This window comes from Rissa tridactyla, chromosome 2 (genome assembly GCF_028500815.1).
Source record: "Rissa tridactyla isolate bRisTri1 chromosome 2, bRisTri1.patW.cur.20221130, whole genome shotgun sequence".
Taxonomy (NCBI): Eukaryota; Metazoa; Chordata; class Aves; order Charadriiformes; family Laridae; genus Rissa; species Rissa tridactyla.
The window spans coordinates 6,533,782-6,556,581 of record NC_071467.1 but is presented as its reverse complement, the minus strand read 5'-3'; the positions used below and the strand labels follow the sequence as shown (position 1 = coordinate 6,556,581).

Sequence of the window (22,800 nt, the reverse complement as noted above, 5' to 3'; positions counted from 1 at the left end):
TCCCTTTACCAGGAACTTCTTTGAGATATCCAAATACTAATAAAGAGATTAGGATCACTAATTGTTTATTAAAAACAGGCATAAACAGATAGTTAAGGAGCATATCAGAAACGTAAATAACCCTTCAATAAGGGTTCAATAAGAAACATAAGGTCTTAGTTGCAAGGTTCTCACTGACCAACACTTAATTTCCAGGAAAAGGCGTGACCATGAACTTGTACAGCACAATGCAGACACAGGTTACAGCAATATTCTTCATTTTCTGATATTCTCTCCTACTTTCCTTTTTGCACATCACAATTTAAATCATGCTAATCGTTTCTTGTCACCTGAGGTCAGATTGTCCATTTTAGGAGAAAGCATCAGACTGTGTGTACATGAAACATCTCTACATCACCAACCAAAACAGTTAATGTGTAATGGCAGTCACAGATACTTTTTCTTAACTTCTATGTAACAAATATTGCATCTTCTCTCCCCTGCCTTATATGAGATAGATGAAGAAAGAAACACATTACTGGGCTATCTTTGGCTTTCAGCACTCTTAGACAATAACCTAATTTAACAGAATAAAATTAGGTGGAACATTGCTACAATCTAATAAAGATTTGCCTGACAGTTAATAATTTTTCTTAAATATTTTGTATTACTTGCAATTAGATTTTCAGGCCAACTTTTCAAAAATATTTGTCTATTTGAAAAGTTTTGAAAGTCGGTGATGTGGTACTTCTGGATAGGAGAAACAGAGGAAATCTGGACAAAAATCAAAGTCCTAAGTAATTTCTTTAGTTATATGCCATGCAAAATAATTTTTTTATTCATGTTCACCCATGAAAAAAATGTCCTTTGCCTGGAAGGTAAACAGCTAGGCAAGCTGATAGCCAAGCAGCTACCCATGGTTGCCATACATGTAAATGAGGTATAGTGGGTCTAAAAACAGAACTTATAAAAAAAATCTGACTGCAACTGTCGCTAATAAAGAATAATTCTCTCCAAACAGTAATGCATCCAGGTGGTGCGTAGACTACTGTAAAACACTGCAGAGGAAATTGAAATTTATACTTTTCCTAAGATTTGGCTTAGCTAGCATCTTCAACAATGTAATTCACGCTCATATTCTTTGTAGGCAGTAATGCTGCTAAGATTTACCCCATCCATACCATGTTTCTTAAGTAATCCTCACCTATACTGTTCTTCTGGTCTCTACCATTCTCTGCTCTTTCAGGTGGTGCAGGAAATCAAGATTAAAGGGCTAATCCTAACTATTTTCTGCCCAGTGTTATCTCTCCCAGTGCTTAGAACAATTATTTTGTGTGCTTGTGGGTAAACTTTAAAAAAATGTTAAGCTCCTGCAGTCTTTCATCTTGTATCAATATACTGAAAATCACTGAATGACTGTATATTCATAACTTCTATGAATCCTTGTCCCAGAATTTATACAGTAGCCTAAAAACTTACGGAAGACACTTACTGGATAATAAAACAACTCAGACAAGGAGCTAATTATACAAATGTGCTACTGTGAGATGGTATATTCACCTGCCCAGTTCCTTTGGCTGTTCGTGCTTGGGTCATGCAGATTCAGCCCACTGTGCGCTGCAGGTGGACACCATCACACAGCGACTTTAACAAGCCATGCTGCTGAAGAGTACCAGGGGCAAAAGCCCCACAAATCCACTCAGAAAGACATTTCTAGATTTTAGCTTTAAGATATGTCTGCATAAGCTCAGCCCTGCAGAACTCATGAGGAGGCCAATGAAGTATGCACTGTTATGAGCTGCGCAAGAACAAGCAGAGAGCATAATTTGTTCTTTACAAGCCAAAAGCAGGCTGCATCAGTCATGATATCTATTCAAAGACAGGAAGCTTAGGAGTATGAATGAAATGTACATATATTTTTTATGAATAAATATATATATGCACGTCTATATATGCTACATGGCTTATTTATGTTCATACAGCCAGACTCAGCACAAGCTAATGTGCAGCCGCGACGATCTAAGTGACCAAACCACAGGGGCTACTGCTCTCCAGCACAGCACCCCTTTGCCTTGACTGCGGCACATCGACCATTCTCTTCCCACAATGCAGACACGATGCAGCCAAGCCATAGACCACGTCAGCAAGGTTATCAAGGTTTCCTATGCAGCCTGCCAGTCCTGCCATGGGTGGAGTCTTTCCTGTTCAGCTTTGGCTGGCAATCACCAAGGGAATGCCTGATACTGGCTTCAGCTTCTCCTCTGATGAATTCTTAAAAGCTGCTTTTTTTTTTTGCCTCTGTTGGTGAAAACATCTAGTGGGAAGCAAGTATCGCTAATGCTGTCAGTTCCTATGGTTTTATTGTAAATCCTGCAGATTTAACAAAAATAAAAGGCCACACGCACTGAAAGAGAAGTACTATTTCTTATTTCTGTTGAATATTACATATTTTAGATACTTTATTACTGCATATATTTACAGATTTTACTTTATAAATTTACATAATTGCTTTCAAAATATATCCTCAGTTCTCATAGATGCTACAAACCTGATAAGGAAAAGATTAAAAATATCTTCTTTAAACCAAAGGCATGAATCCCACCTATTTTGTATTCATTCTTTTTGGTGCTGTAGGAGTTTATTTGCTATTTTATAACACCACCCTCATTTTGTTGTAATATGACTTTAAAAGGAGTGTCTTATTGAAACATACACAGCAATTTAATTAGTCTTATCCCAGTTATCCGAATACTGAGAGAGATCAGTGGCATGAGAACAAAAAGAACATTACAGCCTGTTTGCCTTTAAGTTCAATCCCATTAAATGATGCTCTCTTGCAGGCCTCTGAAATCAATTAACAAGTACTTGTGAAGATAGCCAAGGAAAAACTGTTTAAATCCTTAATAGCTTAAATACCCCCCGTCTTGATGTTAGCCCTATAAACCTATTAGAGTCCAGTCTGGATTGCATTAGCACTATAAAGTCAGCTGCTAATCCTGTAACCACAATGCCAGCCTCGATTCTCTCTTGCCCGTGCTTATACAGGAATTGTTTTGAGCGGATGTGAAAGAAGACTGAATAAAAAATAAATAGAGAAAATATTTGATTCTCTTCCTTAAATAATATAGCCATCCCTGCCTTAATGAGAATAGGAATAGTGGGTTTTGTTGTTTGCTGTTGAAAGTGTTTTGCTCCTAGAAAATAAAATTCTAGATATCTTCATACTGAGAGTATTTCATTAGTTCAAGACTGCCTATACCATAAACTAATGGAAATTGAGGACTTTTCCAGAGAGCAAAGGAACTCGAGGGGATTCGGCATACACCAAGGGCAAATTACACTGGAACATGATGAAAAATAGTTTTCTTTCTTCCTTGGGGACTTCAGGGGTTGCCAAATCTGGACTAGGTTTGTTCATTTGTGTCTTTGTTTGTTCATTTCCCAAATCAATTTCTTTACTTAGATTTTGAGTTCGCAAATTTTTATTCAGGTGATTTCTTCTTTTGTTTTTTTTTAATAACCCTTTGTGTTTTATACAAATATAATTTGTATAATAATTTTGTGTTTTAATGTATATATGTAATTGAACCAGACTTCCAAATTGAAAAAAAAAATTTTTACTTAAAGAGAACCTTTAACCCACCAAATAATGTTAAACTGGAATATTTCAAATGTAAAAAGTAAAAGAACTACAACGTGATACCCAAGCTCAGGAATTCATTAATCTTGCACTCAAATGTTTCCTTCCTCTGTGCACACTATTGAGTCAAAAGGACTCTATAAGTCGTTTTTTACATGCTGCTGTTAACACTGAAACAATTTGCATCCAGAAATCACTTAGAATAGTAAACCAACTCTTTCCATTGTCAGCAAGGAAAGTCACACATAAGAAACGCTGCTTGCAGACAAGACGGTAAGAATTTCCTCTGCTTTTCTGACATGAAGTCCCAACAGGAAAAGCGCAATTTAAATTCCACAAGAAGTTAACAAGAAGTTAACCATCTATGCTGGTAATAATAATGTTGCAATGAATTAACAGATGTGACAGACTGTGATGTCTGCCTGGAAATGTCCAAATAATGAAGATACACCTGGAGAACAACTAGCAGAGAAAGATCTGCAATAATCCTACGGTACAACATTGCTCTACCAGTAAATATCCTTACGCGAAGGACCTTGCATCCAGCCTGCACCAGTTTCTTCCAGGGTGAACTTAGGCGTGCACTTGGTCAGGTTTCTTTCAACACTCATTCCCACGCTAACTGGGATGCTCCCACCTCTGCAGCACCACGTGACAGCACTCCATGTTAACCACACATTTAAGGCAGGTTGTAAAGTTTTCTCTTTACATGCACAGCTTTTCCCCAGTGTGCAATTTTGTTTTCCTTCTTTCAGTTGCAGCACAATTCATAAGGCTTCCCAGGTTTTGCAAGTTCAGAAAAAAAGAAAAAAAAAAAAGTCTAAAAAAGTCTAAGTAACATCTGGATTACTCAGTGCTCTCCTGGACCAATTCTGTCCACCTCAGCAGACTTTCCTCCTGCTGCTCTTTCCACACAATGGCAAGGACTGCTCTTCATCCACCTCCTCCAAGCATGACCTGGCCTGAAACAAGCCCCCTTGCTTGATCCAGAGAGAAACATGGAAACAGACACAAAACTCAAGCCCAATTCAGTAATAACCCATACGAGAGCAGAGAGCTGAACAGCCACAAATCATTAGGAAATTCAGGTTTGGATCCAAATCCAAGCTCATGCTTTGAAATTCATAGCCTTAATTCACCAGGTCCCCACACGCCCCCTCCTCCGCCATCTCACCCCACGTCACATCCTTCTGCAACCTGCTTACCTGTCTGTCCCGCAATCGTAGCAAACACCCTGTGGGGAATCCTGGATGGGATCTTCAGTCCAGCTCTTATCTGGTAATACCTGTGGAGAAAGAATTAAAAACGACATGCTGTTACACAGGCGACGACTTGATTCAATCTAAAAATCTGTGCAAACATATCCTGGGCATCCACACTCAAAGAGAAGTGCTGGAGAGAACAGGCATGCTCAAAAATACTGAGCCTGTTATTCTGCTTTGGAGTTTTAATTAAAGTGGGTTTATACCGATTTTAATTTGGCCCCTCTTATTTTACAGTAGTTGGAGTGGACACACTGGTCTGACATGTGAGTAATGAGGAAAGACTGTGAAAAGCGCTTGGCTTCTTGTAGGGAAAAGAGATACAGAGAAATATCTACAATAAAAGGCAGTGAGATCAGACAAGAGTGAAAAAAATTAATACAAAATAAAGAAAGTGGAAACTTCTGTGGAAAGAAAACAAATGTGTTAATCTCACATCTAGGAAAATTCAATTTATACATAGTGATTATCATTCTGCTGTTCCATATTGAGGCTATCATATCATGAAAATGTTAGCATTAATCATATCTAAACCAGCTGTATTCTAGTCATTTGCTATCCCATAGGTCATCACTATGTTAGATGAAGGAAGACAGAAAAAGAAAACATCAGCAATTTCACTGGCTTAAGTTATGCATGGTGCAGGTGACTTCAGAAAGTTGGCATATATGAGCTCAGCCTAAAGAGAGAAAAAAATTCATCTCAGTCTTTCCTTATCATCACTTTCATGAACGAGGAATAAGAGTCAGTGTACAGTACAGTATTTAATCCACCACTTGGTAGCTCAGGATACCTCCACCTGTTCACAGATGTCCCACTGACCTACTGGAACACAATGTTGGTGTCAATCCCCCTTTCTCTGCATTTTCCCTCATACTTGTTTGTTTGGTCTATTTGTTTACAAATTCCTCATATCTCACAAGTGTTTGCAGATATTTTCAGGCTGATTTGTGTCTGAGCCTCTAAACACTAAAATAAAGGTTAATTAAAAAAAAAAAAAACAAGCAAACAAACAAACAAAAAACCCACCAAAATCCCAATTGATGCAAACACAGACCCACCCTCAGTGAAGGAAGAGTTGGTATGTGAACTATTGCAGGAACTTGACTCTTAATAATTGATGGACCCTGACGTTATCCACCCAAGGGTGTTAGGAGAGCTGGCTGATGTCATTGCAAGGCCACTCTCCATAATCTTTGAGAAGTCGTGGCAATCAGGGGACATCCCAGAAGACTGGAAGAAAGCTAATGTCACCCCCATCTACAAGAAGGGCTTAAAGGAGGACCCAGGAAATCATAGGCCCATCAGTCTTACTTCGGTTCCCGGGAAAGTTATGGAACAAATCCTCCTTAGGGATATCACAAGTCAAATGAAGCACGTGACTGGGAGAAGCCAGCACAGATTCACCAAGGGCAAATCATATTTGATAAACCTGATCACTATCTATGACAAAGTAACCCGTTCAGTTCATGTGGGGCAAGTGGTGGACATTGTTACCTGGATTTCTCAGAGGCTTTCAATACAGTTCCCCACAGCCTCCTGCTAGAGAAACTGACAGGTTACGGTCTAGACAAGTGGTCTGTGCGGTGGCTGGGGAACTGGCTGACAAGCTGCACCCAGAAGGTGGTGGTCAATAGCTCTTTTTCAAACCGGCGACCTGTCACAAGTAGGTTCTGCTAGGGATCGATAGTGGGCCCAACGCTGTTCAATATCTTCATAAGTGATTAGGATGATGGGATCAAGTGTATCCTGATGAAGTTTGCTGATGATACCAAACTGAGTGGGGAAGAAGCCACTTCGGAAGGGAGAGCCACCCTGCAGGAAGACCTGGATAGGCTGGAAGAGTGGGCTAACAAGAACCTTATGAAGTTCAACAAGGGCAAGTGTAAGGTCTTGCACCTGGAAAAACATAACCCAGGAGTGCAGCAAAGACTGGGATTTACCTGCCTGGAGAGCAGCTCTATGGAAAGGGGCCTGGTGATCCTGGTGGACAACAAGCTCAATATGAATGAACAGAGTGCTGCAGCGGCAAAGAAAGTCCACAGGATGCTGGGTTGCATCAACAAGGGCATCACCAGCAGAGATAAAGAAGTCATTATCCCACTCTAATCAGCACTTGTCAGGCCCTGCCTGGAATATTGTGTTCAGTTTTGCTCCCCACTATACAAAAAGGGCGTGGACAGGCTGGAGAGGGTCCAGAGATGGGCCACAAAGATGACCAAAGGATTGGGAAGCCTGCCATACGAGGAAAGGTTGAGAGAATTGGCCTTGTTCAACCTTAAGAAAAGAAGGCTTAGGGAAGACCTTATCATCACGTTCCAGTATTTAAAGGGTCTCTACAAAGAAAATGGAGACTCTCTCTTTACAAGGAGTCACACAGAAAGGACAAGGGGCAATGGGTACAACTTACTCCTGGGGAGATTCCAATTGGACACAAGACGAAAATTTTATATAATGACAGCAATCAGCTGTTGGAATAATCTCCCCAGTGAAGTGGTGGGTTTCCCATCACTGGACACTTTTAAGCTTCAGCTGGACAGGGTGCTGGGCCATCTTGTCTAGACTGTGTTTTTGCCAAGAAAGGTTGGACCAGATGATCTTTGAGGTCCCTTCCAATCTGGTATTTTATGACTCTATGATTATAACTGTAAAGGTCCACCCAGCACCTGAAGACATTATGACGCTTAGCAGAACTATTTCCTCAGAAGAGTATAACAGTATGTGGAAATGAACAGTTAAAACACCCAGATTTCTGTGAACTGCTGTATAAAGAACAGCTCATACAGGTTGCACTTAGAATAAAATCTTTGCTAGGGGTGTAATAGTGGATAAACCAAATCTGTCTTTGCTAGGTTAAAAGCTGAAGAAAGAGGTTTGATGAGGAGAAAAAACAAACATCGAAAACCAAACACCTCAGAAGCAATTGTATCATGGTCCTCCTCAGCTCAAAGTTCATGTTACCCTACCTACTCCAACTGGCAGATCCTTGCCAACCTGGATATAATTCCAGCACAACCTTTAACATTTTTAGATATCTATTTTAGGCAAGATTTCAGGCATGAAAACTCTCCATTTGCATTTTAGTTTTCAGAAAAGAAAATAAAAGAAGTTCAGATTCTAAATACACGCAGTATCTAGTTAAAAATAACAGCAACCAAATCTAAACTTTCTCTCCCTTATGCTGTCCTTGCACTATGGTAGGAGTTTTTAATTAATGCTGTGTTCCTGATTTCTTCCAGATCAAGTGCAAGAATTATGTATGTATTTTCATTACAATTATATGCAATACAATTTTCTAACTAACAAAAATACCCTATTTGGACTACCCATACAGCCTAATCATTTCCAAACAACAGCAATATGGTATTAAAGGGGGATTGCCACAGCAGTGTAATGAGACACTCCTCAATATGCAGATATTAATGTTCTACTGCATGTCCATTCCACCAGACTTGTTCCCAAGAATAGCATGCTATAACTGTCTGGCTACCGCTTTTAGACTTTTGCTGCTTAATATTGCGGTGGGTTATACTTGGCTGAGGGCCAAATTCCCATCCAGACACTCTCTCACTCCCCCTCATAAACAGGACAAGATAAAGACAGGGAGACTGCTTACCAGTTACTGTCACAGGCAAAACAAACTAAATCTGGGGAAAATTAATTTAATTTATTCACAATTGGATAGTAAGAAAGAAAACTGAGCATTAAAAAAACACCTCGCCCCACTCCACCCCCTTCTTCCGAGGCCCAACTTCACTCTTTCTGACTCCTCTCCTCCCAAGCAGCTCAGAGGGCTGGGGAAGGGAGTTAGAGTCTCATTTACAAAACTGATTCCCTGAGGCTTGGCTGGTGCTTCAGATTAAGTCACACAAAGCTGGGGACACTATACCAATGTGCCAGTTTCAATGACCGCGTAGTCAAAACTCTCAGTGGACTCAGAGACATTCAGCTCCTAAGAGAGGATGCTGGACAGACCTTGGCTTCACTCATGGTCCAGTCAAGAACCATTGACTACAATACAGCCTTGGATATCAGAAACACATGAACATATCTCAATACTGGTGACTTCATAGCAAGGTTATTTACACCCTTTATTGCCTTTGCAAACTGGACTAGTTGTAATGACATAAAGGAACTAGGTCTTCATCTTACTTTAAGCTTTCCCTGTTCACCCCCAAAATTTTGGCAAATTCATTTGAATGCCAGAGATATTCTACAAGTCATAAGTAGACATCTTCCTGTGTACCCACCAGGTTTAACTGCTCAAAACAAAAACTGCATAGGAAAGCCATAGAAACCTAAGTTAAGGTTAAACGTTAAGGTTAAAGGTCCAGATCTAAAGAGAATATGAAGACTAGTAAGATCTGCAATACTAAGGAATGCGGGCAAAAATGCCACTCATCATATTTTACAGGCGACCAAACATGTTTTCATCTTAATACAAAGAATGACATTAATTAGTTACTAATAAACAATTTATTGCAGAGTGTTTGGCACCTGATGTCAAAAGGTCTGGCCTTGATAATAGAATGGCGTAAAGCAATTCTGGTATGAACCATCATGGAAATAGATACGTTCTTCCTAAAAAGAGACTATAACAAATGGTCCTATGCCCAGAAGACACAAGAGGCTTCTGAATATTCTGTCGTTTCAAGATTTGTGCAATTGCGCATATGTGTGCATTGCAATGCCTTGCACCTCAAGGTAGTGACACTGTTTGTCAATTCGGTTAATGCAGGGAAGGACAGTGATGTAGAGGACCTCAGATTAAAGTCCCCCAACACCCCAGTGACATTCATGGAAATTAACACACAGGGCCATGAAAGTGTTAAAGGCTCAAACCCAAAGATTAAATTCAAAATCAAAAAGAAATAGAAATGTTCAAAATTTATCAGTTTATTCCTTTTAAAATTGAATGGTTTTCCTGAAAATCTTTGAGAACAAGTCAGTTTTCAATGAAAGCTTCAGGCAAAATGTTAAAAATAGCTCCAAAGGAGGTTATAAATATCACAAGCAGAATATCAGCTTCACCTTGGGTGGCTGGAAAAAGCTAAAGACATCCTCAGTTGAGTTGCACCAGACTTCTTCTTGTCCAGTTAAAATAAACAAGCCCCATACAGGAAACAATAAAACCCATTACCTGTTTTTTTTCTCTATTTTTAAGCCACATATAAATATATAATTCATAAGACAGTCAAATAATATCCATTCCTCAGAGTTTCCTCTGAGTCTTTGCAGGCAGGGAGGAATTGCCAAACAGTGACTTTATGCCTAAACAAAAGCATAAAAATAAGGGTTCCTACTCCCACACTGTGAAGTTGGATCTTACTTCGTAACAGTGCATTGTAAGGAGGGTTTTCCTGATCAAAATACAGGTCACTGCAAGATGCAGAGTCCCACACATTTTCTTCAGCAGCAAACACAGATAAAAATCTGATCTAGTTAAAGATGTCCCAGCTTACTGCAGGGGGGTTGGACTAGATGACCTTTAAAGGTCCTTTCCAACCCGACGCATTCTATGATTCTATGATCTCTGCTTCCCCACTCCCCTGCCTACACACCTCTTGGTCGTGCCGGTACCAGTAATAGTGAGAGCAAGATGTAAAACAGAACCACGTTAATGTGAGCACAAATAACAAATAAAACAGCCTTTTTGTCGTTACGTCTACAGAAATCCACACTGTTGTATGACTGTGCTCAGTCCCTGCTAACAGGACAGTAGACGGAAAACGGTTTTGACAGGCTAAAACAACACTTTCTGTTACAGTGAAGTACTGTCTGAACTAGAAATGGCATAAATCATGCTGAGAATCAACAGGTACAGCTGACCATACAGTGTTTCTGGTTTTCCTCAGAATGAAATAAACCATCTCCAGCTGGCTCTAAATACTCCCATGAGGAAGTTGCCTCATGGGCTGGTCATCCTCGTGGGCTGGTCATCCTCACCAGTCTCTTCCAATCCACCCAAGCAAAAGAGGGATCAGTTTTATGGCCTGAGCTCTCCTAGAGTCTGCGTGACCTGTTCTCACCTGAGTGGAACATTTGCTGTATGGACGCTGTGGCAGCAGAGCCTTCAGAGTGGGCTGCTATCTGCGTGGAGGCAATTGCACAGACATGACTTCTTCCTCTTTGTGTGTAATTAGCTGCTGTCTGCTTTTCAGGCTTGGGAAAAAATCTTGAAGACAAGAGTTTTATCTCTGTCCAGCTGAGTGAACCTCTCCAAAATTATATGAGGCATGAACAGAAAAACTACAAATAAGAACTGGACCTGGAGGTCAAAATCTACACCTGAACCTGGAAAATCAGGCTGCAAAAGCCACCAAAACAGTTACAGGAGGTCCTCCACCACAAAGGTGCAGGAAAGGACTTCTTGATAGTGATATGAGGCTGACAGTAATGATAAATGAGAAATTGCCTCCAAAAATAATAAGCTATTTTGCCCTCCTGCTTACCTTTTTTATAAAGAGCACAGATAGGAAGGCTAAAGGGAAGGCTCAAAGCTTTTTCAAAGCTTTGAAAAAGATCACAGCCAAGGTGCTAAGATCAAAGAGGTCAAGCATGCTTAGTGAAGATGAAGCTGGAGAACCTTGGCAGAAGTAGCGTGTGAACTGGGCACTCAGTAATACAGGTTTACAACAAATCCAAGAGATCCATAAAGGTACAGAAGAGCTGGTGATGAGCAGAAGCTAAAGTAATTTTGCAAAGGGACTGAAGTGGACATCACTATGGGTCCCTGAGTGTGACCCCAGAAATACATAAGGCTTTATGGTAGATTTTGAAGGAAAGAATAGTTAGGAAATAAATGAGAAATTTCAGTACAATTCATGTTTTACTAAAATTAGGCTAAGTCTGGCTCATTAGAATTAGGCTAGGTAGTACCTCTCTGAGTATACAGCTGGTTTGTGGTTTGTTTTGGTTTGGCTTGTTTGTTTTTTTGTTTTGTTTTGTTTTGTTCTGTTTCTTTTAAGATAAGAGCAGTGCAGAAAAGCTTACTTAGACTTCAGTAAAGTAGGGAGACCACAGAAAATCGCCAATTAATGTGGAACAGGCACTGTGAAAGGAAGATCAGGAAACAGCAAGGTGATTTTAAGAAAAGAACTAAAGGAACTTGGCACATTTAACTAAGCAAAACACAGAGCAATCAGATCCCCTCTCCATCTATAAATACACTGGAAGGAAAAACATCAGGAAGGAAGAAGAAGAGTGAGGTACAAGAAAGTACAACATTGGCACAAGAACGATGACATATAAACTGCCCATGAATAAATGCAATTTAGACATAAGAAGTTGTAGCTGGCAAAGGACTAAGACTGAAACAACCTCCTAACAGAAGCAGGAATGAAAAAGCCAATTTTCTTTTATGGGAAGCTCAGTAAATTTCCAAATGATTTATAGGACATGGATCCTTCTTATTTGCAGGATCAATGTTATTTATGCAGGCAGTGCATACCACCCCAAGTCCCTTCTCTCTTATGAGACAGATGCATTGGGTCACCCTAGTAGCAACAAATTTGTCATCACCTCCTTCACTGGCCATTTGTGAATTGGTCATCTTTAAAATTAAATACTGAATTTGAATATTCACTTTGTTTTCCTGTGCCTGGACACGTATTAATCCCTGATGACCTGTACTGACTCACCTAGCATACTGACGTTAAAGCCTTCCTCATGAGGCTGGCTCCACTAATGGATGTGTTGGGTGGCACTGTCTCCCCTTGCCTCCCCCTTCAAGAGGCAGAGCTACTGCCACCTTTCAGTCTTTCGGCACTCCGGTGGTCAGACCTCCCCTCAGGAGCACCAAGATCACTCTCAGACTTTAAGTCTTAATGATCAGGCAGGGTGCAGAGGGTTGGGGTTTTCTTGCTGTCCGTTAATTATTACATTGAACTCAAATGAACCGAAGAAATATTTAATTTCAGAAGAATAAATTTTTTTAGCCTCAGATAACTCATCGTGTCATCTCTAGTGTTCTAGCCATACCACAGGGCATTACCTAATCCCAAAGGAATCATGGAATCACGGAATGATGGAATTTTTCAGAGTTGGAAGGGACCTCTAGAGATCATATAGTCCAACTCCCCTGCTAAGCAGGATTGCCTAGAGCACATTACTCAGGACTGCATCCAGGCGGGTCTTGAATGTCTCCAGAGAAGGGACCCCACAACCTCCCTGGGCAGCCTGTTCCAGTGCTCTGTCACCCTCACCATAAAGAAGTTTTTTCTCATATTTGTTCAGAACTTCCTATGTTCCAGCTTGTGCCCGTTACCCCTCGTCCTGTTACTGGGAACCACTGAAAAGAGTCTGGCTCCATTCTCCTTAAACCCACCCTTTAGATACTTGTAAACGTTAATAAGGTATCCCCTCAGCCTTCTCTTCTCCAGACTAAAGAGTCCCAGCTCTCTCAGCCTTTCCTCATAAGGGAGATGCTCCAATCCCTCAATCATCTTATTTGCCCTACGCTGGACTCTCTCCAGTAGATCCCTGTCTCTCTTGAACTGGGGAGCCCAGAACTGGACACAGAATTCCAGTTGTGGCCTCACCAGTGCAGAGTAGAGGGGGAGAATGACCTCCCTTGACCTGCTGGCCAAACTCTTTCCTATGCAGCCCAGAATTCCGTTGGCCTTCTTGGCAACAAGGGCACATTGCTGGCTCATGGATAATTTACTGTCTACCAAGATCCCCAGATGCTTTTCTTCAGAGCTGCTTTCCAGCGGGTCCACCCCTAACCTATACTGGTGCCTGACATTCTTCCTCTCCAGGTGCAGCACCCTACACTTGTCCTTGTTGAACCTCAGTAGGTTCTTCTCTGCCCAGCTCTCCAGCTTGTCTAGGTCATGCTGGATGGCAGCACGGCCCTCTGGGGTGTCAGCCATCCCACCCAGTTTGGTATCATCAGTGAACTTGCTGAGCATACACTCTGTCCCCTCGTCCAGGTCGTTGATGAATACGTTAAACAATACTGGTCCAAGGATTGAGACCTGGGGGACACCACTGGTCACAGGCCTCCAACTCAACCCTGCTCCATTAATCACGACCCTCTGAGTCTTGTCTCAAAGCAAGCTCTCAATCCACCTCACTGTCCCCTTGTCTAATCCACACTTCCTCAGTTTCCTAATGAGAATGGTATGAGAGACAGTGTCAAAAGCCTTGCTAAAGTCAAGGTAGATGACATCTGCTGCTCTGCCCTCATCTAGCCAACCAGTTATAACATCATAGAAGGCTATGAGATTGGTCAAGCATGATTTACCCTTGGTAAATCCATGTTGACCACTTCCAATAACTTCCTGCTCTTGAGCGTGTTTGGATATGACATCCAGAACAAGTTACTCCATTACCTTCCCAGGGATGGAGGTGAGACTAACCGGTCTGTAGTTCCCTGGGTCGTCCTTCCTGCCCTTTTTGAAGACTGGATTGATATTGGCCTTCCTCCAGTCCTCAGGCACCTCTCCTGTCCTCCATGACCTTTCAAAGATGATGGAGAGTGGACAAGCAATAACATCTGCCAGCTCTCTCAGCACTCGCAGGTGCATCTCATCAGGGCCCATGGACTTACATCAAAGGATTTATATCGAAAACAGTAGAGGGAGAAGTTAGGGGAGCAGGCTGTTACTGACACTTTGAACTCCATCCTTCCCTTGCTTCCTCCCCTCAGATCAATGCCACACCATCTCAGTTCTCATCTGGTCCTACAAATTGCTGCCTACTTTTCTTCCCATGCCATTCACTGGTGATGGTATTGTGAGTGAAGCAATTTGTTGGATAATATTGATGCGTCATGCTGCCAAACCAGATCAATCCCACCAGGAGCCCTGACAGACCAGACTGCTCCTCCCTGATGATTCCTGCGGCATGTAAATCAAAAAGATTGGCTCAGTAACACTGAGCCAGACAAGTTCAAAACTACATAGCTTCCACCTTGCTTTGAATTATACCCGAACAGCTCCAAGGCTTAAAATTTCATCACGAGTTAGGCTACATTTTAATAAACAACCTTAAGCTAACACATACTGCAGACAATCTAGCTGTTTCCTGAGACTGGAGCTCCTGTTGCTCCTCAGGCCAGTGTTGGAGTTGCCCTCCAGCGGACCCTGTCACCAGAACTTCTGTTTGAATTACTGCAGCCAGGGAGATGAGGCAGCACGCTGTTTGGCAAGTCAATGAGGAAAAGCCTTACAGGCAAGAAAAAAGATTTCTTCATGGAAACAGCATGAGAAGGGACGTCAAATATCTATGCAAGACATGACTTCATTGACCATAAAAAAAGTTTGAACTCAGGGTTTTCAGGTGCAAAAAACCACATTCCCTCTCAGGAAACATTAACAGACCTTTCTGTCCTGTGCTGGTGATCCTTGGAAGAGGACTCCCGAGTGTGTTGCCATCTGAGAGCTGCCTGCTACATATTACAGAAGTTTATGCAGGACAGAGGAAATATCTGTGATCATCCATGCTGATTCCCAGAAAAACATAGTAATCAACGATAAGCCAAACACATTATCACTTCCTATACAGACACTGGATGCTGAAACTTAAAAAATAAAAAGCCCCGTATCCAATTCGCTTCATGCTGAAAAAGTGAAAAGCAATACCTTTCGAACGTATAGGGAGAAAGACTGGGTAAAGATAGCAGCCAGACCACTGTTCATTTCTCCTTTCCCTTCAGTGAAATAAATCAGAGGTGTAGCCATTAAAAATTCTGTAACTTTGCATCAAATAACAGAGGATTTTCCTTGCTTCTGGTGACAATGTTTGAGGTTACGTATCTATCAGAGTCAATAATATTTCACAGATCTATAAAATGCATTAGTCAAACAGCTGTGCACTGTATGAATTCATCCTCTGTTCCTTTACTGCCTATTTTCTATATAAATATTTTGGTGGGTTCTTTGGCTATTCAAACAGTAGCATGTGGGAAAAGGCAGTAATTTTACACGCAGGATTGAAGACAGACAGACTATGGAGCATAACAGAAAAATGTTCCCGTTGCTAAATAAGCACATAAAATGTGCAACACCCATATGCACGAGGAAGCCCTACAATATCGTAGAATCATAGAATGGTTTAGGTTGGAAGGGACATTAAAGGTCATGTAGTTCCAACCCCACTGCCATGGGCAGGGAGACCTCCCACTAGACCAGGCTGCTCAAAGCCCCATCCAGCCTGGCCTTGAACACCTCCAGGGATGGGGCAGCCACAGCTTCTCTGGGTAACCTGCTCCTCACCACCCTCATAGTGAAAAATTTCTTCCTAATATCTAATCTAAATCTCCCCTCTTTCAGTTTAAAACCATTACCCCTCATCCTATCACTACACTCCCTGATAAAAAGTCCCTCCCCATCCTTCCTGTAGGCCCCCTTTAGGTACTGGAAGGCTTCTATGAGATCTCCCCGGAGCCTTCTCTTCTCCAGGCTGACCAACCCCAACTCTCTCAGCCTGTCCTCATAGCATAGGTGCTCCAGCCCTCGGATCATCTTTGTGGCCCTCCCCTGGGCTCAGAGGTCCATGTCCTTTTTATGTTGGAGTCTCCAGAGGTGGATGCAGTACTGGAGGTGGGGTCTCACCAGAGCAGAGTAGGGGGTAGAATCACCTCCCTTGACCTCCTGGCCCTGCTTCTTTTGATGCAGCCCAGGATACGGTTGGCCTTCTAGGCTGCAAGTACATCAAGTTTCTACAATTCTCACCCCAGATTCATTCTCAGGATCTTTAACTTCTGATGAAGGACGGTCTAAAATTAATAGGGAAAGAGGAGGGCAAACCATGCCCCCCTTGCAGTACATTAAGTAATGTAGCCCTTGTCTCCAGCTAGAAGGCATAGTGGGTCTACTGAAAGCAAACTTCTCACCTACAAGGAGGCTGTAGCATGCAGACACAAGGAAGCATGACAAAGGGAGTTGTGCATCCAATAAGAGGGAGTCATTCAGTTCTCAATTTATGACATCCCTCTTTTTTGATTTTTGATTCTGACAGAAAATCCTATTTTAACAATAAACACTGTCCAGTTCTGCAGACCTAAGAGGTACTTGGTGTGATTCATCCTCACCCAAGCAAACAGCATGCAAGGGTTCTCATCATCTTCTGAAGGTGCCCAGCACATCCCAGGATCAAACACAGATAAATATGTTTTAATTCCAAGATTTAGAGCTGGAAGCTCTCAAGAGATGAGTGCCCTGGGTACAATGCAGAGAAAATATAGACATCTTTTGGCAAATGAACACCAGTGTTATCAGGAGACCTCCCATATTTCGGTGCATTAGTGAATCAGAGACTACACTTGGCGCTTGATGCTTTGAGGCAAGGTTTCCATTTGGATCCAGGTAAGCCACAACCTTGATCATTTTTATATTTCTAGCTTCTCGTAGCTTTTCATCAGATCATCTCTTCTCTGCAGAAACTTGCAGTCCTACAGGCCATAAAAGCTCCAGCCCTGGCATCCCTGCAGCTCTCTGACAATTACACCAACCAGAACTCTTTACATCTCCTTTCATGCTCACCTCAGGGGCTCTTGCCCTTTTATGCTCACCAAGGTAGCAACGCTGACTTTTATTTGGTCCTATATCCATACTCTTAAAGCAATTTGCCCTTTACTTCCCTTTCATACAGCTCAGCAATGTAGGGGTGAAGAGGAGTGGGCGGTAGAATGGTGAACAGCAAAGTAAAATGGTGATGTGAAAGCAAAATGAAAGAAACATGCTTTATTGTTGGAAAAGAGAGACTGGGAAAGGAAAGGGCAGAAAAATTAAGAACCCAATACGGATATGAGCACTTATATCCTTGTCTCAAAGGCAATAAGAAACCTTGGAAACATAGCTTAATTTAGTCTCACAGTCAAGCAGTAACCTTTCTTGATCTGCTCTTACGTTACACGAGCAGCTAGAGATCGAGAGATTTTGTGCTCTTCTAACTGAAGCACCTGAGAAATCTGTGATAATCTCAGAGAGTTAAGTAACCCTTAACTGTCCTGGGTGCAAACAAGAGGCACTCTATAGCAGTGATTTAATAGATATAAAAAAACATATTTCTGAAGGTCGTTCTCTTTCTTTCTAAATTCAAACTTTCATATTACATCTTTTTTACTAGAATAAGATGAATGAGAATTCTAAAGTGTTTTTGTAATTCTTATAGACTGAAATGCATAAACAGGTTTGTAGTAGTGGTTATTTACACTAGATTTTGTTAAGTTTTGGATCTCATTGCTGAAAACAGGAGGCGACAGAAAATGACAGCCAGGAAATGGCTTCTCAGAGGCTACTGCTTTAAAAGTATACAAATCTTTTCACATTCTGATTCTCAGAACCTCCTAGAAGATTGAAAGACAAAGTTACCTTGAAACAGATATACCAACTGGTTGGGGGCAAAATGGATGTGTCTAACCCAGCAGACCAAGGAAAGATTTTCATGTCATTTACAACCTGGAAATTGTCTAATCCCAAATGAATACAAAACCTGCGTATCTTCTAGCCATTGACCCTGAATTAGTTTCCAAAAGAAGGAAGTCTGGGGACATGAGCAAAGTGGAGATGCAGTGTGATCTGACACACACTGAATCATGACCCCAAGACAAGTTATGACACTTAGTCCATCCAGCAGATGTCTAAATTCTGCTGTCAGTAAATTGGCCAGTTCAAATATCTGGAAGTCTCATACAAGTTGAACACTTCCTATGATGGAAGAAAGTCATGCAGTTGGGTCAAGTTGTGTGGTCTCAGCATAAGAGTTGCTTTGTTCCATGGCTATGCCTGTATCTCCTGCAATTTCAGGACAGTCTTCTGGTCCATGATCCCAGTCCATTGCTCTAGTACTGGTCTGCCAGCATTGGACTTTGTTTCAGTTATTGCTGGCAAGCTGGTAGAACCAGGAGAGGGGAGGAGCCACATTACCATACTGCAACTGGAAAGTGCCTCCCACCAAGGCCTGACATTTACAGGAGCCCAAAAGGAATTCATAGTCACTGCCGCCTCTTCTCCCCATTGCGATTTGGTGTTACAGTCTTTGCTTCACATCAGTGACCCAAGGCATCAGGTCTCCACTCTGCTCAGGTGCATCAGCAGGTGCAAGGTTGAAGCATCTGGCAATAGCACACAGTGCGCTTCCCAAGGGCAATGCAGAGCTGCATAAAACTGAGCCCAGTGATGGCAGATCACTACCAGAGCAAAGAGAAATTCAAAACAGCCACCCATAACAAATTCTGAGAATCCAGAATTTCTATCTGGGTCCAGCTGAATTCTTAAGGTACCTCTCAGAAAAGAGACATTTATCTCAGAAGTGCAACAACACTGTTTCAGTGGTTTCTGCTGAAATGAAACTTTATTTGCTCTCCCTGGATATTTTGAGGGGGAGTATAGTTTTTTCATTCAAATCACAGAATCATAGAAACACAGAATATCTCAAGATGGAAGGAATCCGTAAGGATCATAGAGTCCAACTCCCTACTCCTCACAGGACTACCTAAAACTAAATCATATGACTAAGAGCGTTGTCCAGACACTCCTTGAACTCTGACAGCCATTTCCTAAGATGTCTCAGGTGGGTTTGAGAGAGGAATTTCATCCTGTTCTCTTTTGGACCCTGATTCCTACATCTTATTACAACTCGATTTTCTCCTGTTAAAGAGAATGAGGTTGCAGTGGTTCATCTCTTCTCAAAATGAGGTGCTGAATTCAGTTAGACAGCCTTATTTATGAGGATAACTCCTACAAGATGTAAACACAGATTAAGACATGACTGTGTCATACATTTAACAAAAATAGAAATAAAACCAAAAAAAAAAGGCAGCATTCCCTATTCTAAAAGGCTAAAGATCTCCATACAGAATCAGAAAAAAACAATCAAACAACAGCTAGGAAATGTGGACATTTTTCAGTGTTTCATGATTCAAATGTGGAGCAAAACCTGCAGTTTTTGTACAAACAGAGCATTAGTTTTTTGACAAGTTTCACATATGCTGTACCACTCCATAAGACAATAAAGAGAAAGTGATATGCTACTAAACAGTAAAAGAAATAATGCAACCCTTGGATCCTGTTATAAATACTTTCTAGGACTGGAAGTGGAATTTTTAGCAAAGGAGAATTTAGAGCTTCACTGTCAGGCAGGAAAGGATTATTTGAGCTTGTCCTCTCAAATGAAAAAAATAGGATGTAGAACATGAGGAACAACTGCATAGTTATCAAGACTTGGCTAAGTAATTATTGGAGCCTGTATATCTAAACAAGCAAATTACAGTCCTTGTATAAAAGCATGAAAAAGTGGCAATTGATGGATAAGTAAGATATAGGAAGGAAAAATTAATGGTATGCAAGAAATTAAGGAACTGGAAGAACAGTTAAAACTTACAGTAACATCAAAGATTTCTGGAATGTTTAGAGAATACGAGGCAGAAGCTTTGCAAGCAGAAATAAAATAGAAGATGGATGAACACAATAAGTTTTTATTAGAAAAGGAGCAAAACCATCAAGAATTTACAGCCTGTGAGAAAGAAATAGAGAAACTGGTGGCACAGATACAAGAACTGGAGAACAGAGGTACTGAAGTCTCAAAGACTGTAAGCTTGTTGGAACAACAACTACAAAAAAATTAAGAAAGTGGAAACAGAATTAAAACAAAATGAAGGCAGATTACAACAGCAACAGCACAATAACCTGATTCAGATGTCCGCTCTACAGTTTAAATTGGATGATACAAGGCATGGTGTACCTACAGAAGGCAGTTCTGATCAAGTGCTAAAGGAACAGTCAGAGGCAGAACAGGAAGCACTTGTGACAAGAGAGAGAGATTGCAGCCTTATTAGACCAAATAGGGCAATACAAAGATAATTTGATCAGTAAAAATTAGGAGATATTACAGCTGAGCTTGCAGTAAGAGATGCAGGAAAACCACAGGACTTCCACCATCACTCAGCTTCAGTCAGAGAATGCGCACCCGAAGGTGGACCTGTGTGTTGTGGGTTGACCTGAGGCAGCTGCCAGATCCCACCCAGCCTCTCACTCCCCCACCTCAACAGGACAGGGGGAGAAAATAAGACAAAGAAGCTCTTGGATCAAGATAAAGACAGGGAGATCACTTACCAATTACCATCACAGGCAAACCAGACTTGATTTGGAAAAAAATAATTTATTTAAAAGTACAGTAGGATGCTGAGAAACAAAAACTAAACCACTTCCTCCTCACCAACTCCTTTTTCCAAGGCTCATCTAGCCACAGGCTTTCACTCCTGACTCCTCCCTTTGCCTTTTTCCCAATCTCAACCCTACTCCTTCATTCCCAGCTCCTACATCTCCTTGCCCCTGACAAGTGGCACAAGGGCTGGGGCTGGGGGTGTGGGTCCGTCCGTGCCAGCCCCTCGGGGCCGCTCCTCCCTCCTCACCCGTCTCCCTGCTCCAGCGCGGGCCCTGCCCCGGGCTGCAGTCCTTCAGGGACAACCTGCTCCCGCCTGGGCTCTCCACGGCCGCAGCTCCTGCAGGAAATATCCCCCCGCTGCGGCCTGGGGCCCTCCCCGGCCTGCAGGGGGGGTCTCTGCTCCAGCGGGGTCTCTGCAGGGCTGCAGGGGATCCCTGCTCCGGGCCTGCAGCACCTCCTGCCCTCCTCCTCCTCCGCCCTGGGGCTCCCTCTGCTGCTGCTCCCTCCTTGCCTTCCTCCTCCTCTGCCTGGGCCGCCTTCGGCCCTTACGCAAACCTCTTTTCCCCCCGGCGCCCCCAGCTTGGCTGAGGGGCTCAGCTGTGTCCTGCGCTGGGGCCCTTGGAGCCGGCTGGGACCGGCTGGGACCGGCTGTGTCCGGCACCGGGCAGCCCCGGCTGCTCCACACACAGGCCACCGGGCACCCCCACTGTCAACAGGCACCTTACACATTGGATAACAGTGACTCTTCAACTTTCCTTTTCCCACAAACACTGTTTCAAGAGATGAATCAAGAAACTGACCCTTTGAATGAGTAGATGAAGAGACGCCAGGCTTTCTGACAAAGGCGCATTTCTCCCACACCAGGAGTGGTGATGACCCAATCAGGGGCAGCCGAAGGAAATCCTCCTCCACCCTTTCTCCTTATTTTTCTCATTGTTACTTTCTGCATCAGATCTGCTTTCCTAGTCTTTCTCAGGAAATGGGTCATCTCTATTTCCACCCACTCACTCACACAAATAAAACTAATTGCTAAATGTGGGATCTTACCCAAATTTACATATTTTTCTCACTGAACTCTTGGCAGTAGTGGAGGGACTTTTCCCCCTGTTGTCCCATTTAAAGTACATCACCCCTCTTCCAAGAAGGATGAATACTCTCTTCTAAAAGTACACTTGGTGCTGGCACAAGCCTGACAGCTCTAGAGATGGAAACCCCATTTTCTGCAGATATACAAACAACTGCATCAGAACCTCTCTTCACAATGTTTTTGTTAATATGAGTCCTCTTCCCTTTACGGAAAATCTGTACAGAGAGGTAAAGGGTTTTCATTCAGAATTGCGTCATGGATCTGTCCCCTCTGCTAAACCTCTGGACTCATCTTTGAGCTAAGCTATAAATATTGATACTAATCATGAAAGAATTCACAAAAACCTGTGTTTCAGAAATTTTCTCCCGGGAGAAATTTTTCACAGAAAACAAAATAGAACCAGAGCAGTACTGAACAACACAGCAGTAGATACAAATGATGTGTCCACCTGAGCCACCACCAAATCCTGGAAATGCCAAGAGTTTGTAACCACTTAGCCTTACATTAGTAAAGTCTCCAAGTTAGTTGCAAATATGTTCTTGGTATGAGGAGGACTTATTTCCAAAACTGCTAGAAGTGAAACCCACACTTATCTTCCATCAAGATCCACAAATCAAGTATTCTTCATAGAGTCATGGAATCATAGATGATTCTGGGATGAAAGGGACCTCAAAAGATCATCCAGTTCAGCCTTTCATGGGAAAGGGAGATGAGATGGA

At 42.2% G+C, this 22,800-nt stretch overlaps 1 protein-coding gene across 1 annotated transcript in view; it reads right to left on the bottom strand.

Annotated features, from left to right (window-relative positions):
* The window catches only part of FAM135B (family with sequence similarity 135 member B), a 151,503-nt gene that overhangs the window by 115,155 nt on the left and 13,548 nt on the right, over window positions 1-22,800 (bottom strand). Inside the window, exon 2 of the mRNA XM_054191529.1 lies at window positions 4,825-4,904. Within this exon, the coding sequence (XP_054047504.1) occupies window positions 4,825-4,904 (80 nt within the window). The remainder of the gene's footprint in view (window positions 1-4,824; window positions 4,905-22,800) is intronic.